General features: G+C 63.9%; 1 protein-coding gene across 3 annotated transcripts; it reads left to right on the top strand.

Moving 5' to 3' along the window:
* The first annotated feature begins 105 nt into the window (after positions 1–105).
* On the top strand, positions 106–12953 carry PITPNM1 (phosphatidylinositol transfer protein membrane associated 1). Of its 3 annotated transcripts, XM_030483570.1 has the most exons (24): positions 106–161; positions 633–728; positions 1561–1775; positions 1862–1983; positions 4135–4356; positions 4968–5282; positions 5829–5924; positions 6057–6164; positions 6320–6381; positions 6459–6703; positions 7823–8012; positions 8136–8243; positions 8344–8492; positions 8780–8958; positions 9298–9468; positions 9696–9845; positions 9945–10093; positions 10172–10282; positions 10481–10597; positions 10786–10934; positions 11025–11174; positions 11542–11725; positions 11990–12118; positions 12208–12953. In XM_030483570.1, exons 2-24 carry the CDS (start codon positions 651–653, stop codon positions 12475–12477), a joined length of 3669 nt encoding a protein of 1222 aa, XP_030339430.1. In that variant the 5' UTR covers positions 106–161; positions 633–650; the 3' UTR covers positions 12478–12953. The 3 variants fall into 3 exon arrangements, 2 of the variants coding, with proteins under 2 accessions (XP_030339430.1, XP_030339429.1); XR_004389901.1 differs by lacking the exon at positions 106–161 and having other exon boundaries at positions 492–728; positions 11489–11725; XM_030483569.1 differs by lacking the exon at positions 106–161 and having other exon boundaries at positions 492–728.
* Positions 12954–13640: the final 687 nt, after the last annotated feature.

Below are 13640 nucleotides of genomic sequence, written 5' to 3'. Positions count from 1 at the left end.
CCTGCCCGCAGGATCGGGACCGGGGAAGTGGACTGGGGGGGGGGCAGATCCGGCCTCCCCGCCTCTGACGTCACGGCCCCCCCCGCTCTCTACGTCACAGCCGTCTCCGTGGGAACGGGCTGTGATGTCACGAGCCGGGGGGCCGGTTCGGAGCCGCGCAGGTTCGGCGGGGGGCGGCGGAAGGAGCCGAAGGAGGGCGCAGGGAGCCGAAGGGGGGACGAAGGGAGCCGAAGGGGGGACGAGGGGAGCCGAAGGGGGGCGAAGGAAGCCGAAGGGGGGACGAGGGGAGCCGAAGGAGTGCGAAGGGAGCCGAAGGGGGGCGAGGGGAGCCGAAGGGGTGACGAGGGGAGCCGAAGGAGGGCGAAGGGAGCCGAAGGGGTGACGAGGGGAGCCGAAGGAGGGCGAAGGGAGCCGAAGAGGGGGGGCGGGCGTAGCCGAAAAGTGGCGAGTGGTGCCGAAGGGGGGCGGGCGGAGCCGAGCGGGCGGGGGGCGCGTTGCCATGGGAGCGGGGCGGGCCCGGGAGCGTCGCAGCGGGCGCCGAGCGGGCCGGGCCGGGCCGGGCCGAGCCTGGCCGGGCTGAGCCGGGAGCGGAGCCGGGCTGAGCGGAGCCGGGCCGCCCGCCGCCCCTGCAGGCGCTGCCCCCCGCCGCCATGCTCATCAAGGAGTACCACATCGTGCTGCCCATGAGCTTGGATGAGTACCAAGTGGCCCAGCTCTACATGATCCAGGTGGGACTGAGGGGCGCGGGGGGGCTGTGGGGCTGAGCCTTGAGGGGCTGAGCAGGAGGAGCTGAGGGGTGTAGGGAGCTCTGGGGCTGAGCGTGGAGCCTGGGGGTTATAGGGGGCTGAGGTGCTGAGCCTGAGGGGGTACAGGGGGCTGTGGGGCTGAGCATGGGGGGTGCAGAGAGCTATGAGGCTGAGCATGGGGGGGGTAGGAGGCTGTGGGACTGAGCATGGAGCTTGGGGGGTGCAAGGGGCTGTGGGGCTCAGCCTGGGGGGCTGTGGGGTGCAGGGGGCTGTAGGGCTGAGACTAGAGCTTGGGGGGTGCAGGGGGCTGTGGGGCTGAGCATGGGGAGCTGAGGAATGCAGGGGGCTGTGGGGCTGAGAATGGAGCTTGGGGAGTGCAGGGGGCTGTGGGGCTCAGCCTGGGGGGCTGTGGGGTGCAAGGGGCTGTAAGGCTGAGCCTGGAGGGTGCAGAGGGTTGTGAGGCTGAGCATGGAGCTTGGGAGGTGCAGAGGGTTATGGGGCTCAGCATGGAGCCTGAAGGGTGTAGAGGGCTATGGGACTCAACATGGGGGTCTGTGGGGCTGAGCACGAACCATGAGGGGCCTGAGGCTGACCCCAAGGGCCTGGCAGGCTGCAGGGGTGTCAGTTCAGGTGGCTTTGGGGCCACTGAGCCAAGCAGGGGCGCCTGGTGTCGGTGTGGGGCTGGGGTGTGTAAAGCGTATGGGGACCGGTGGGGACGGAGGGTGCAGGGACCCAGGTGAGGTGCCAAGGCCTCGAGGCTGTGCGGGTCTCAGGGTAGGGGGGATCCCTGCTCACCCCACTGCTCTCCCCACAGAAGAAGAGCCGGGAGGAGTCGAGCGGCGAGGGCAGCGGCGTGGAGATCTTGGCCAACCGGCCCTACAGCGACGGCCCCGGCGGCAGCGGCCAGTACACGCACAAGGTTTACCATGTGGGCTCCCACATCCCCAGCTGGTTCCGGGCGCTGCTCCCTAAGGCTGCACTGCAGGTGGAGGAGGAGTCCTGGAATGCCTATCCCTACACCCGCACCAGGTAGGACCCAAGGCGGGGGATGTGGGGTGGGCTATGGGGCTGACCGTGTGCCGCTGGGCTCAGCCCTGTCCCCACGTGTCCCCCAGGTACACATGTCCCTTCGTGGAGAAGTTCTCCATCGAGATCGAGACGTACTACCGGCCGGACGCGGGCCAGCAGACCAACATCTTCAACCTGAGCGCTGCTGAGAAGAGGCAGAGGATTTTGGGTGCGTATGGCTGGCTCGGGGTGCTGGGCAGGACACGATGCCTGCGGCGTTCCCACACGGTGCTCCTGGGATGAGCTGAGGTGCCCGAGGGACCCGGTTTCCCTGCTGGCTGCGGGGTTTGGTGTCTGCGCCGCGTTCCGCTTTGCTCTTCCTGCTGGATCTTGTGCTTTGGGGATGGTTATGGGGGGACCCTGGCAGGAAAAGGTGCCTGTGCCCCAACCTCCTTGTCCCAGGCTCCCTCCCCAATCCTTTGGCAGTGCTGCTAAACTAGAGTCCACATTAAAGGTGTTTTTTGGGGGGCATATTGTCCTCTGCCTTCTTCCCATACCAATCTATCTGTTTGCAGCCCTCATTGCCTCATGTGAGCCTGCTCCTCTGTGTCCCACCCCCTGTCCCACTCACTCTGGCACCGTTTTACTTCCCAACCCCTCGCTGGGAACCCACAGCAGGCTCCATAGGGAGCAGGGGAGCTGGAAAAGCCTGTCCCCATTTCCCCAAGCCCCGTCCTGCTTTCCCTGCTCCGCAGGGCTCTGCTCCAGATCCTTCTCCAGGTCTAGACCCTTCCAGTGCTTCCATTGGGGACCGACGGGCAGAGCCGGGAGCCCGGGGTGGGATTCCTCCTGGCAGCTTTGGCTGCGGGTGCTGTGTCCTGCCTCTGCTGGTGCTGTGGATGTGGTCGGTTCAGGCACTGGAGCGCAGAGCATGACGCGCTGCTCTTAAAATGGAGCCCTAAAATAGGCACTTGGAGGAAATGATTCATCTGACCTATTTCTCTCATTGGCTCCTGCAGCACCGGGGATGTCCGGCCGGGATGCCGGTGCTTGGGGCTGGGGACGACCAATTCCAGCCCTACCACCACCAGGGATAAGGGGATAGAGCCCCGTGCTGGGCGTCCTGCCTGGTTTTCCTCCCTTCGTGCCATCTATGGCCTTCCCACAGGGCATGTTGTGTCTCAGGTGGCTCCTGCCTCCCATGGGGAGCTGCACGGAGGTGGCACCGTCCCCAGCACACATCCCACCGGGATTTGCTTTGCCAGCTCTGCCTCTCACCCATAGCACGGGCAGATTTAAAGCCCATCTCGCGTTTCAAAGGGCAGCAGGGTACCACGGGTCGGGGTGAACCGCAGGGCTAACAGCCTCCTTGCCAAGCTTCTTGCAGCCTAGAAGCAAACAGACCTGCTGGTTGTCACATGAGTGGCGCTGCCAGGACCTGCGTGGAGCTGGCAGGTCCTGGCTGGCTCCAACCGCAGCGTGCTGCCACCCGAGCTGCTCAGCCAGCCCGGCAGGCTCTGATTTAAAGGCTCATATTCACTTTGCCACCGGGGCCAAGCCATGGGCCAGCATCCCAGCGCTGGGCGTTGGGTTTATGGGCTTGGGGCACCTCTGGTTTCCTTGGTGTGGCTGCAGAAGGTGCTTTGCCCTTTGCGCTGAGGGGTGTCCCCTCGGCTTCTCTTGCCACTCACTTTGGACACCACCTCATGGTGCTTTCCCACCCCGTGGTGCAGGTTGGGCAGGTTTGGAGGGGTTGTGGCGTTTTGTGTTTCACCATGGGGAAAAGCCTCACTTCAGAGCATCTCCCCTGTAACACTTCATTGCTTTCTCAGTCTTAAAAGTCCTTTTTCCTCCTTTTTCCAGCCCAAGCTGGAGGAAGAGGCCAGCGGGCACCTCGGGGGCACGTAACTGCAGGGTGATGGGGATGGGCTGGGGACAGCTCCATGGGAAGGTCCTGGGACCCCCCCATATTGGAGCAGCCAAACTGCAGGAGACTTTGGGCAGGGTTGAGCCTGAATGTCCCCCCCAAAGAGGTGTTGGTTCATGTTCTCCTGGGTGCCCTCCCTCAGTTTTGGGGTAATCTCCCCAAAAAAATAGCTGGGGGATGTTGCTATTGTACCCGCAGCTTGATGGGGGCTCAGGTGGTTTTGCTCCATACCCCATTATTGGGGGACCTTCAGGTCTAGGGGGGCAGCTGTGGGACTCCCAAGGGTGCTTTTGCTGTTATAGCTGCAGGATAGAGTGTGTGTATTACCAGCTGTGTTGGGTGCATGGATTGTGGGAATAATGTGATGTGTTTCCCTCTGATTTGGGCACATTACTCCATGGTTTTGTGCCCGAGCATCCTCTCACAGGGTGACAAACACTCTTCTCCCCACAGACACCATCGACATCGTGCGTGACCCCATCTCCCCTGGGGAATACAAGCCCGAGGAGGACCCCAAGCTCTACCACTCGACCAAGACAGGCCGGGGCCCGCTGGGGGATGACTGGCTGGAGTCCCCCAGCACCGGGCCCCTGATGTGCGCCTACAAGCTCTGCAAGGTGGAGTTTCGCTACTGGGGGATGCAGTCCAAAATCGAGCAGTTCATCCATGATGTGGGTGAGTTCAGAGCATTGGGAGCCCTCAACTGCTCTTGGTACTGCTGGGGGGTGCTTTGGGCAGCCCCAGGGCCATAGAATCATGGAATGGGTTGGGATGAAGGGAGCTTAAAGCTCCTCCAGTTCCAACCCCCTGCCACGGGCAGGGACACCTTCCACTAGAGCAGGTTGCTCCAAGCCCCTGTGTCCAACCTGGCCTTGAACACTGCCAGGGATGGGGCAGCCACAGCTTCTCTGGGCACCCTGTGCCAGCGCCTCAGCACCCTCACAGGGAACAGCTTCTGCCTTATCTCCAACCTGATTCCTCCCTGTTGCAGTTTGAACCCATCACCCCTTGTCCCATCGCTCCAGTCCCTGATGAAGGTCCCTCTCCAGCACCCTTGTACCCCCTTCAGACACTGGAAGGTGCTCTGAGGTCTCCACGCAGCTTCTCTTCCCCAGCTGAACAGCCCCAATGTTCTCAGCCTGGCTCCATACAGGAGCTGCTCCAGCCCCTGAGCATCCTCGTGGCCTCCCCTGGCCTCGCTCCAGCAGCTCCGTGTCCTCACTTTGGGAACACCAGCGCTGCCCCCAGTGCTGCCCTCGGGCTCACTCCCCTCCATGCCCACGCAGGGCTGCGGAAGGTGATGCTCCGTGCCCACCGCCAGGCCTGGTGCTGGCAGGACGAGTGGACGGACCTGACGATGGAGGACATCCGCCAGCTGGAGGACGAGACCGCTCAGATGCTGGCACAGAAGATGGGCAAGTGCAGTGGGGCCGAGGAACCCCCCATGGCCGGGCCCAGCGCCGAGGGGCGGATGGAGCCGCACCGTGCCAGCGGGCAGGAAGGGGCCGAGGCGCAGCAGGAGGCCGATGTCTCCCCTGATGATACCTTCACCAAGCAGTGGTCCACCTCTTCCCGGTCTTCCTACTCTTCCCAGCATGGAGGTGAGAGACCGGGTCTTGCATGGGTGGGATGAGGATCCCAAATCCCAACCCTATTTGCTGCTGTTGGCCATAGGAGGTGGTGGGGGACCTTCTTTGCCCTGGCCTGGGTCTTCTGTGGGGATCTCTGGGTGACCCACGGCTGGCCCTGGCTCTCCTGGTGGGGCTCTGGGTGACCCAGGGGTAGCTCTGCTCTACTTGGGGGGCTCTGGGTGACCCAGCGGTGGCCCTGGCTCTCCTGGTGGGGCTCTGGGTGACCCAGGGCTGGCTCTGGCTCTATTTGGGGGGGGGTCTCCAAGTAGCTCTGGCTCTCTTGGTGTGGCTCTGGGTGACCCAGGGTTGGCTCTGGCTCTATTTGGGGGGGTCTTTGGATAGCTCCGGCTCTCCTGGGGTGTCTCTGGGTGACCCAGGGGTGGCTCTGGCTCACTCAGGAGTGGCTCTGGCTCTCCTTGGGGGGCGTGTCTGAGTGGAGGAACAAGAGGGAGCTGTGGGGCAGGAGCGGGGTGTTGCTGTGGGGGGCTCTGGGTGCTGACCCCACGCTGGTGGCAGGGGGGGTGTCTCCTCAGAGCCTGTCCGAGTGGCGGATGCAGAACATCGCCCGTGACTCCGAGAACAGCTCCGAGGAGGAGTTCTTCGATGCCCACGGTACAGTTGGGATCGGTGTTTCGGTGACACCAGCTCAGGGTGGGCTGGATGTGCCTGGCAGGGGGCTGTCGGGGTTGGGGAGCAGGGACAGGGGTGCTCCCCATACCCATGTTCCCCCTCCTGCCACCACAGAGGACCTGTCTGACAGCGACGAGGTCTTTGCCAAGGAGATGACCAAGTGGAGCTCCAATGACTTCTTGGACACGCTGGAGCGGCCGGTGGAGCTGGATGAGGCGCTGGGTGAGTGCTGTTGGGGGGCTCCAGCCCCAAACCCTGGTGTGAGTGCCCTGGGAGGGGGCTGACCCCTGCTTGGACACCCCAGTTGGGCTCACCAGAGCGGGGTGACCACAGCTGGAGCCCCCCCAGGAGAGCTCACCAGAGCTGTGTCCTCACAGGGGAAGGCCCCAGCACTGCCAAGGTGGATGGAGAAGGTTTGGGGACATCCAGCTTCTCCGAGGTGCGTGTCCTGCTCATGCCAGCCCTCAGGCCATGCTCCTGGCTACGGGGGCCACAGCAGCGCTCTCCTCCCCGCAGGGCAGCTCGTCGGACGGCACGGCGCCGGTGTGCCAGATCCACGTCCTCTTCCTCATCCTGCACAGCGGGAACATCCTGGACCAGGGCTCGGGAGAGCCGGGCTCCAAGCAGGCGGACGTGCAGACCTTGGCGGCCACCTTCGATGCTGTCACCCGCGTCCACTTCCCCGAGGCGCTGGGACACGTGGCGCTGCGCCTGGTGCCCTGTCCCCCCATCTGTGCTGCTGCCTATGCCCTCGTCTCCAGGTATGGGTGTGTGCTGGGGCCACATGGAAAACCGCCCCCGAGACGTGGAAGGGGACTGGGGAAGTGGTGGCCCTAGAGAGTGGGACCAATAGCACCCTCAGCCAGGGATACCAAGCTGGGTGGTGTGGTTGGCACGCTGGAGGGAAGGGATGGGATCCAAAGGGACCTGGATCTGAAAAGGTGGGACCATGCAAACCTTGTGAAGTTCAACAAGGCCGAGGGCAAGGTCCTGTCCCTGGGTCAGGGCATCCCCAGCGCAAACACAGGCTGGGGGAGGCTGGATGGAGCAGCCTGAGGAGAAGGACTTGGGGTGTTGGGTGAGGAGAAGCTCCCCATGACCCGGCTTCAGTGTGCGCTTGAGCCCAGAACCCCCCCGTGTGCTGGGCTGCACCCCCAGAGCGTGAGCAGCAGGTCAGGGAGGGGATCCTGCCCCTCTGCTGCGCTCTGGGGAGACCCCCCCTGCAGTCCTGATCCAGCTCTGGGGCAACAGCACAAGAGGGACGTGGAGCTGCTGGAGCGAGGCCAGAGGAGGCCCCGGAGCTGCTGCGAGGGCTGGAGCAGCTCTGCTCTGGAGCCAGGCTGAGAGAGCTGGGCTGGGGCAGCCTGGAGAAGAGAAGGCTCCTGAAGGGGAGACCTTAGAGCAGCTCCAGTGCCTAAAGGGGCTCCAGGAAACCTGGAGAGGGGCTTTGGACAAGGGCCTGTAGGGACAGGACAAGGGGGAATGGCTTTAACCTGCCAGAGGGGAGACTGAGATGAGCTCTGAGGCAGAAGCTCTTCCCTGTAAGGGTGCTGAGGCGCTGGCACAGGGTGCCCAAAGAAGCTGTGGCTGCCCCATCCCTGGCAGTGTTCAAGGCCAGGTTGGACACAGGGGCTTGGAGCAACCTGCTCTAGTGGAAGGTGTCCCTGCCCGTGGCAGGGGGTTGAAGCTGGAGGAGCTTTAAGCTCCCTTCATCCCAACCCATTCCATGATTCTGTGATCCATTCTCTCTGAGTGGCACCCAGAACAAGCAATGGGGTGAGGATAACTCCTGGCGCAGCAGCCTGAGGGCGAGCAAACACCATGTGGTGTGACAGGGCCATCGGGGCCGCCCTGTTCATCCTTCCCTTTGTCCCTCTCAGGTTGAGCCCCTACAGCCACGACACGGACAGGCTGTACAGCAGCCAGGACCACATCCCTCTGGCAGCCCTCCCACTGCTGGCCACCTCCTCGGGGGGCTACCTGCACGCCTTGGCCACCGTCATTGCTCGTGCCAACCAGGCCTACGGCACCTTCCTGCGCTCCAGGGAGGGAGCCGGCTTCTGCGGCCAGGTCAGAGGGATGTGGGGGGGAAAGCTGGGGCTTGGCTCCACCAGGACCCTCTTTTCCCCTCTGTGGAGGGCTTTGGGGGCTCTGTCCTTCGTCCCCCTTGACACGGGTGCGTGCTGCCTGCAGGTAGTGCTGCTGGGGGACTGTGTGGGGGGCATCCTGGGCTTCGACGCGCTCTGCCAGACCCGGGTGGGCTCTGGGGGCAGCCGCAGCAGCAGCCGCCGCGGCAGCTTGGTGAGTACCAGCACCCTGCCGTGGCTCGGGAGGGGATCCGCACCTCTGGGTGCTGGTAGTGGCCAAGCAGGGCTGGTGCTCACTCCGTTTCCCCCTGCAGAGCATGGAGCCCATCTCCCCGGAGCTGTGCGGCGGCCGGGACCCGCTGGCTGATGGAGCAGATGGAGCAGCAGGATCAGACCCCGAGCCAGGGCCACAGTCGCTCTGCAGGGAGCAGGGAGAGAGCCACTGTCACAGCTCCTCGTGCAGGTGAGAGCAAGGGGATGGTCAGCAGCTCCTCATGGGAATGCTGCTGATCTCCCCACTAACGTTGTGCTTTTGGGAAAGGGTGAATTTCCCATCTGCTCCAGCCTGGGATGGAGCTTTGCACGGGGACAGCCTGCCCCAGGGGGGGCCTTCTGGAGCTCCCCTTCTTCCAGCAGCTCCTCCGGGCTAACGGGGCTGTGCCAGGCACAGCTTTGCCCCTGGGCTGGTGGGAGTGGGACCATGTTATCCCTCCCCATCCCTCCCCATGCCCACTGGCTCTGCTGTCCCAGCCTGCAGGCCAGCGAGGCCGCGCTGGAGCCGGAGGCATCGCGGAGCAGCACCGTGGCACTGGATGGGGCAGAGGGTGCCAGCACCCGCCTCGACTTTAAGGTATCCGGCTTCTTCCTCTTTGGCTCCCCGCTGGGGCTGGTGCTCGCGCTACGCAAGACCGTCATGCCTGCTCTGGATGGTGAGGACCCCCGCCAGCCGTGGTGCCTGCCCCCAACCCTCCCCATGGAGCTTAAGTCGTGCTCCCTGCAAGCCTGAACCCCCCTGTGGTGTCCCCAAAGAGCCCTGCTTGGGTTTGAGCCCCTTATGTTTGTCAGTGTTGGTGTGTGCCCCATCATCTGTGCCAGCCCCAGCCTGTCACTGGTGTCCTGGGTTTGCCTTTCCTGTCGCTGGGTGTTGCTTTCTCCCTCCTGGGCATTGAGCTGTGCTGCCCCATCCCCACCAGCCCTCATGCCCTGCCCCAGTTGGGCTCCTCACCATGCAGGTTGGGCAGCCCCAATCCCCCCCTTCTCGTCACCAGTGGCTCAGCTGCGTCCTGCCTGTGAGCAGATCTACAACCTCTTCCACGCGGCCGACCCCTGCGCCTCCCGCCTGGAGCCCCTCTTGGCCAAGGCCTTCCACGCTGTCCCACCGCTCAGCGTGCCCCGCTACCAGAAGTACCCCCTGGGTGATGGCACCTCGTCCCTGCTGGGTGAGCACCCCCTCACCGGGCTGGTCCTGGGCACCCCGCGGTGTGTTATGGGCTCCAGTGCTGTGCTGGGGTACCCAGAGCACCCCCAGCACAGCAGGAGCCTGGCTGGGTGGGAGCAAAGTGATCCACAAGCCCTGCCCACCCCTTTGGGGCTCTGCTGGAGGGGGGTCCCATGGTGATGGGTGTCCCCAGGGGGTCAGGGTGTCCTCACCCATCTCTCCCCACAGCGGATACCCTGCAGATGCACTCTGCCCTCTTCCTGCCCAAGGTGGACATGGCCACCCCTCCTACCCCCACCAGCAGCTTCGGGGGCTTCTGGAAGAGCAGTGAGCCTGTAGAGCCCCCCGATCCTGCTAGCACCAGTGAACTTGTCAAGGGTAAGCACCATCCCTGCCCATCCCATCCCACACCAGCACTTTGGGATGCACGAGGCGGGATAAGGTCCGAGAAGGGATTCATTCCAGCTCTCCCCACAGTCCTGGAGCGCTGGTGGGGCCGGAAGCGCATCGACTACTTGCTGTACTGCCCCGAAGCCCTGACTGCCTTCCCCACCATCACCCTGCCCCACCTCTTCCATGCCAGCTACTGGGAATCCTCCGACGTGGTGGCCTTCATCCTGCGCCAGGTATGGTGGGCACGGCGGGGTGGGCAGCACAGCGCCGTGGGGCTGGTGGAGCTGAGCTGGGACCGTGCTGCTGGGCAGGTGATGGAGAAGGAGGAGTCGCAGCCAGCAGAGAATGAGGAGGGCTCCACCTACAGCCCTGCCATCCCCCGGGAGAAGTGGCAGCGCCGGCGCACCCAGATGAAGATCCGGGTATGTGTCCCATGGCCATCGGGATCCTGACCCTTCCTCCGGTCACCCCTGGGTGGACCCTGGTTGTGGGGTGATGCTGCTGGGAGGGTTTGTGCCAGGAGGATGCTGGGGTGGTCCCACAGCCCAGTGGGGCCCTTGGGCCACCTCAGGTGCCATCCGTGGCTCCGCTGTGAGCTGCTGGTCCCCGTGTCCCTGCAGAACGTGACGGCCAACCACCGGGTCTGCGACGTGATCGTGTGCGAGGGCAAAGCCCAGGTCCTCACCGGGCGCTTCATGTACGGCCCCCTGGACGTGGTGACACTGACCGGGGAGAAGGTACCGCTGGGCTCATGGGTGCCACCACGGGAAAGGACATGGGCCCGGTGTCACTCGCAGCAGGGGAAGGGATGCTGTGACCAGGACCCTCTGTAGGGCGGTGGGAGAGGGTTGTAAGGACGTGTAGGTTGGGGATGCAGCAGGATTGGGAGGTTCAGACCCTGCTCAGCCCTTTTTCCCTCTCCCAGGTGGACATCTACGTCATGACGCAGCCGCTGTCGGGGAAGTGGATGTACTATGGCACCGAGGTGACGAGCGGCAGCGGGCGCCTGACCTTCACCATCCCTCCAGACAGAGCTCTGGCCATCGGCATCTACCCCGTGCGCATGGTGGTGAGGTGAGCAGCGGGTGTGCGGGGCCACCTCGGGTCCTCCTCCAGCCCTGTGGGCAGAGCTGGTGCTGAGCCCTTGCCACTGTCCCATCCCAGGGGGGATCACAGCTTCGCCGAGGCGTACCTGACCGTGGTGGCCCCTGGCACCGAGTCCATCGTGTTCAGCATCGATGGCTCCTTCGCCGCCAGCGTCTCCATCATGGGCAATGACCCCAAAGTGCGGGCAGGGGCTGTCGACGTCGTACGGTAGGTGCCCTTCATGTAAAGGGGATGTTCTCCCCTCCTTTCACGGCGTGGTGACAAGAAAATTGGGGTAGTGGAGGCATCAGAGCAGGCTGATGTCCCAGGGAGGAGCTGGGGCATCTCCCACCACCGCCTTGCCCAGCACCTCTGCACTGGTGCCTTCCTGTGGGCAAAAAGTCCTCTCCTGGTTATGGTCCTGAAGCCTGCTGTGGTACCCTGCAGCTCTGCCTTGCTTAACCCCCTGGGAGGAGGAAGGTTTTGGAGGTAGCACCCATGGGTGCTGTGCGGGGAGATGCTCAGTGGCTTCCCAACAGCAGGACTGGGACTGTCCCTGCATGGACTCCTGGCAGCAGCGTGTGTCCCCTCCCAGGCACTGGCAGGACTTGGGCTACATGATCATCTACGTGACGGGGCGCCCCGACATGCAGAAGCACCGCGTGGTGGCCTGGCTCTCCCAGCACAACTTCCCCTACGGCTCCGTGTCCTTCTGCGACGGGCTCACCCACGACCCCCTGCGCCAGAAAACCGCCTTCCTCCAGAGCCTGCGCACCGAGGTGGGCACAGGGACACTCCTGCCGAGGGGACACGGGGCTGGTGCTGGTGGTGGGGCAGCGTGGGCTGTCTCAGGGGGCAGCGTGGGGATGCTCGGAGCTCAACCATGATGGAGCTGGTGCCATCTCCCAGGCACAGAGGGGAGGTCCCAGCTTGTGGATGTTGCATCTATCCCATAGAATGAGGGTGTCCCAGTCCCCCTGGGGGTGGCTGTCCCTGTGGGAAGGGTTGGTCCTTGCCCTAACGCTCCTGTCCTCCATGGGCAGGCAGAGATCAACATCATCGCTGGCTACGGCTCCACCAAGGACATCTCCGTCTACAGCTCCCTGGGGCTCCCGCCAACGAACATCTACATCGTGGGACGGGCCATCAAGAAGTTCAACAACCAGTGCCAGGTACAGTGGTGGGGCTGGGGCCGGGTTAGAGCTGTAGGGGCCAATTGCTGACCCATGGAGGGAGCGTGCCATGTCTGTGTGTCCCGCAGTTCGTGTCCGAGGGCTACGCAGCCCACCTTGCCCAGCTCGAGGCAGCAGCCCAGGCCCACTTGCCCAAGGGCCCCTCGCGGCCCACGCTGGGCAAAGGCACCTATGGGTGCCTGGCGCCCGTCGACGTCCTCCGCAAGCAGAACCAGCTCCTGCGGTCGCGGGGCTCCAGCCAGGCCGAGTGGGACGGGGCAGGACCTTCAGCAGCAGCCCCAGGGCTGCCCAGGGCCAAGCCCCGCAGCGTCAGCCTCAAGCTGGAGGATGAGGAGTGAGGGTGGCACAACCACTGTCCCTCCTCCAGCACCACGCTTCGCTTCCCAGCCAGGAGCAACCGGGGCCAGAGCCTGCGATGGGCACCGAGCCCATGGGAAGGAGATGAGGGCACTGGGTCCCATGGACCGAGGGGTCCTGGGAGGTGGTGCTCCGAGGGCTGCAGTGATCCCCTCGGGACTGAGCCACCCCAGCTCCCCCCTCCTGCCCCGTCCCCCTGGTCCTGTGGGGCTGCAGAGCTGCTGCTGGGCAGTGCCCGGTGGGGTTTGTCCCCCAGGGAGCCGGAGTATGGCCCCCCAGGGGCATCTGTCCCTGGGCAGCAGTGAGGGGCCCCAAGGCAAGTGGCACTTCCCTGCTTCCCTCTTATTTATTTCCGTTGGGTGCCGCGGGGCCGGGAAGGGGAAGGGCCAGGATTCGGAAGTGCTTCCTCTGTTCTCTTCCGTTTTGGTGTGAAATAAAGCGATGTAAAGATGAGGCACCAGAGCCCACACGTCTGCTCTGTACCCCCCAGCCACAGACAACACCAGGGCTTCCACCCCCCAGCCTCTGACCAGGGGACACGGTGTCACACAGGTCCTGGGGCACAGCAGTTGGGTCATGAGCAATTTAGGACATGTCATGGTAGGGAAAAGGCAGCCTGGGGTGTCTCAGCCTGGGGTGTCTCAGCCTGGGGTGTCTCTGGGTAGGAGCTGTAGGTCACCACAAGCTGTAGGTCACAAGTGATTAAACCCCTTGCACAAGAGGATGGTTGGGGTGTCAGAGCAGCGATGGGGGAATTATGGGGACAGGAAGAGGAAGGTGCTGGCTTCAGCAGAGCATGGCCGGGGCAGCTCAGCCACCCTGCTGCCACCTTTGGGCTGGGCATGGGGTGAGGGCTGTGGGGTTTGGGGTGCTGCAGCAGCACAGGCTCAGCTTGGAGCTCCTGCAGCTTGAGGGGCACACACCAACGCAGCCTCTGTGGGTGTTAGAGCTGCTTTTACACTGAGCTGTCTTGCTTCTGCACCTATTATACATCCATGATGTGGAGCACTTACACAGCAAGTAAGGGCTCAGCTTTGCAGTGATGCTGCAAGGCCCCAGGGCAAGAGCTTGCCAGGCTGCCTCCCCCCTGACCTGCAGCTTTGTTTTACCCCTTTTACCTCTAACAGCAATTTTCCTAAGTGAC

This window comes from Strigops habroptila, chromosome 4, assembly GCF_004027225.2.
Source record: "Strigops habroptila isolate Jane chromosome 4, bStrHab1.2.pri, whole genome shotgun sequence".
In the NCBI taxonomy this organism is placed as follows: domain Eukaryota; kingdom Metazoa; phylum Chordata; class Aves; order Psittaciformes; family Psittacidae; genus Strigops; species Strigops habroptila.
The sequence above is the reverse complement of the archived record's forward strand: the minus strand, read 5'-3'. Positions and strand labels throughout refer to the sequence as shown.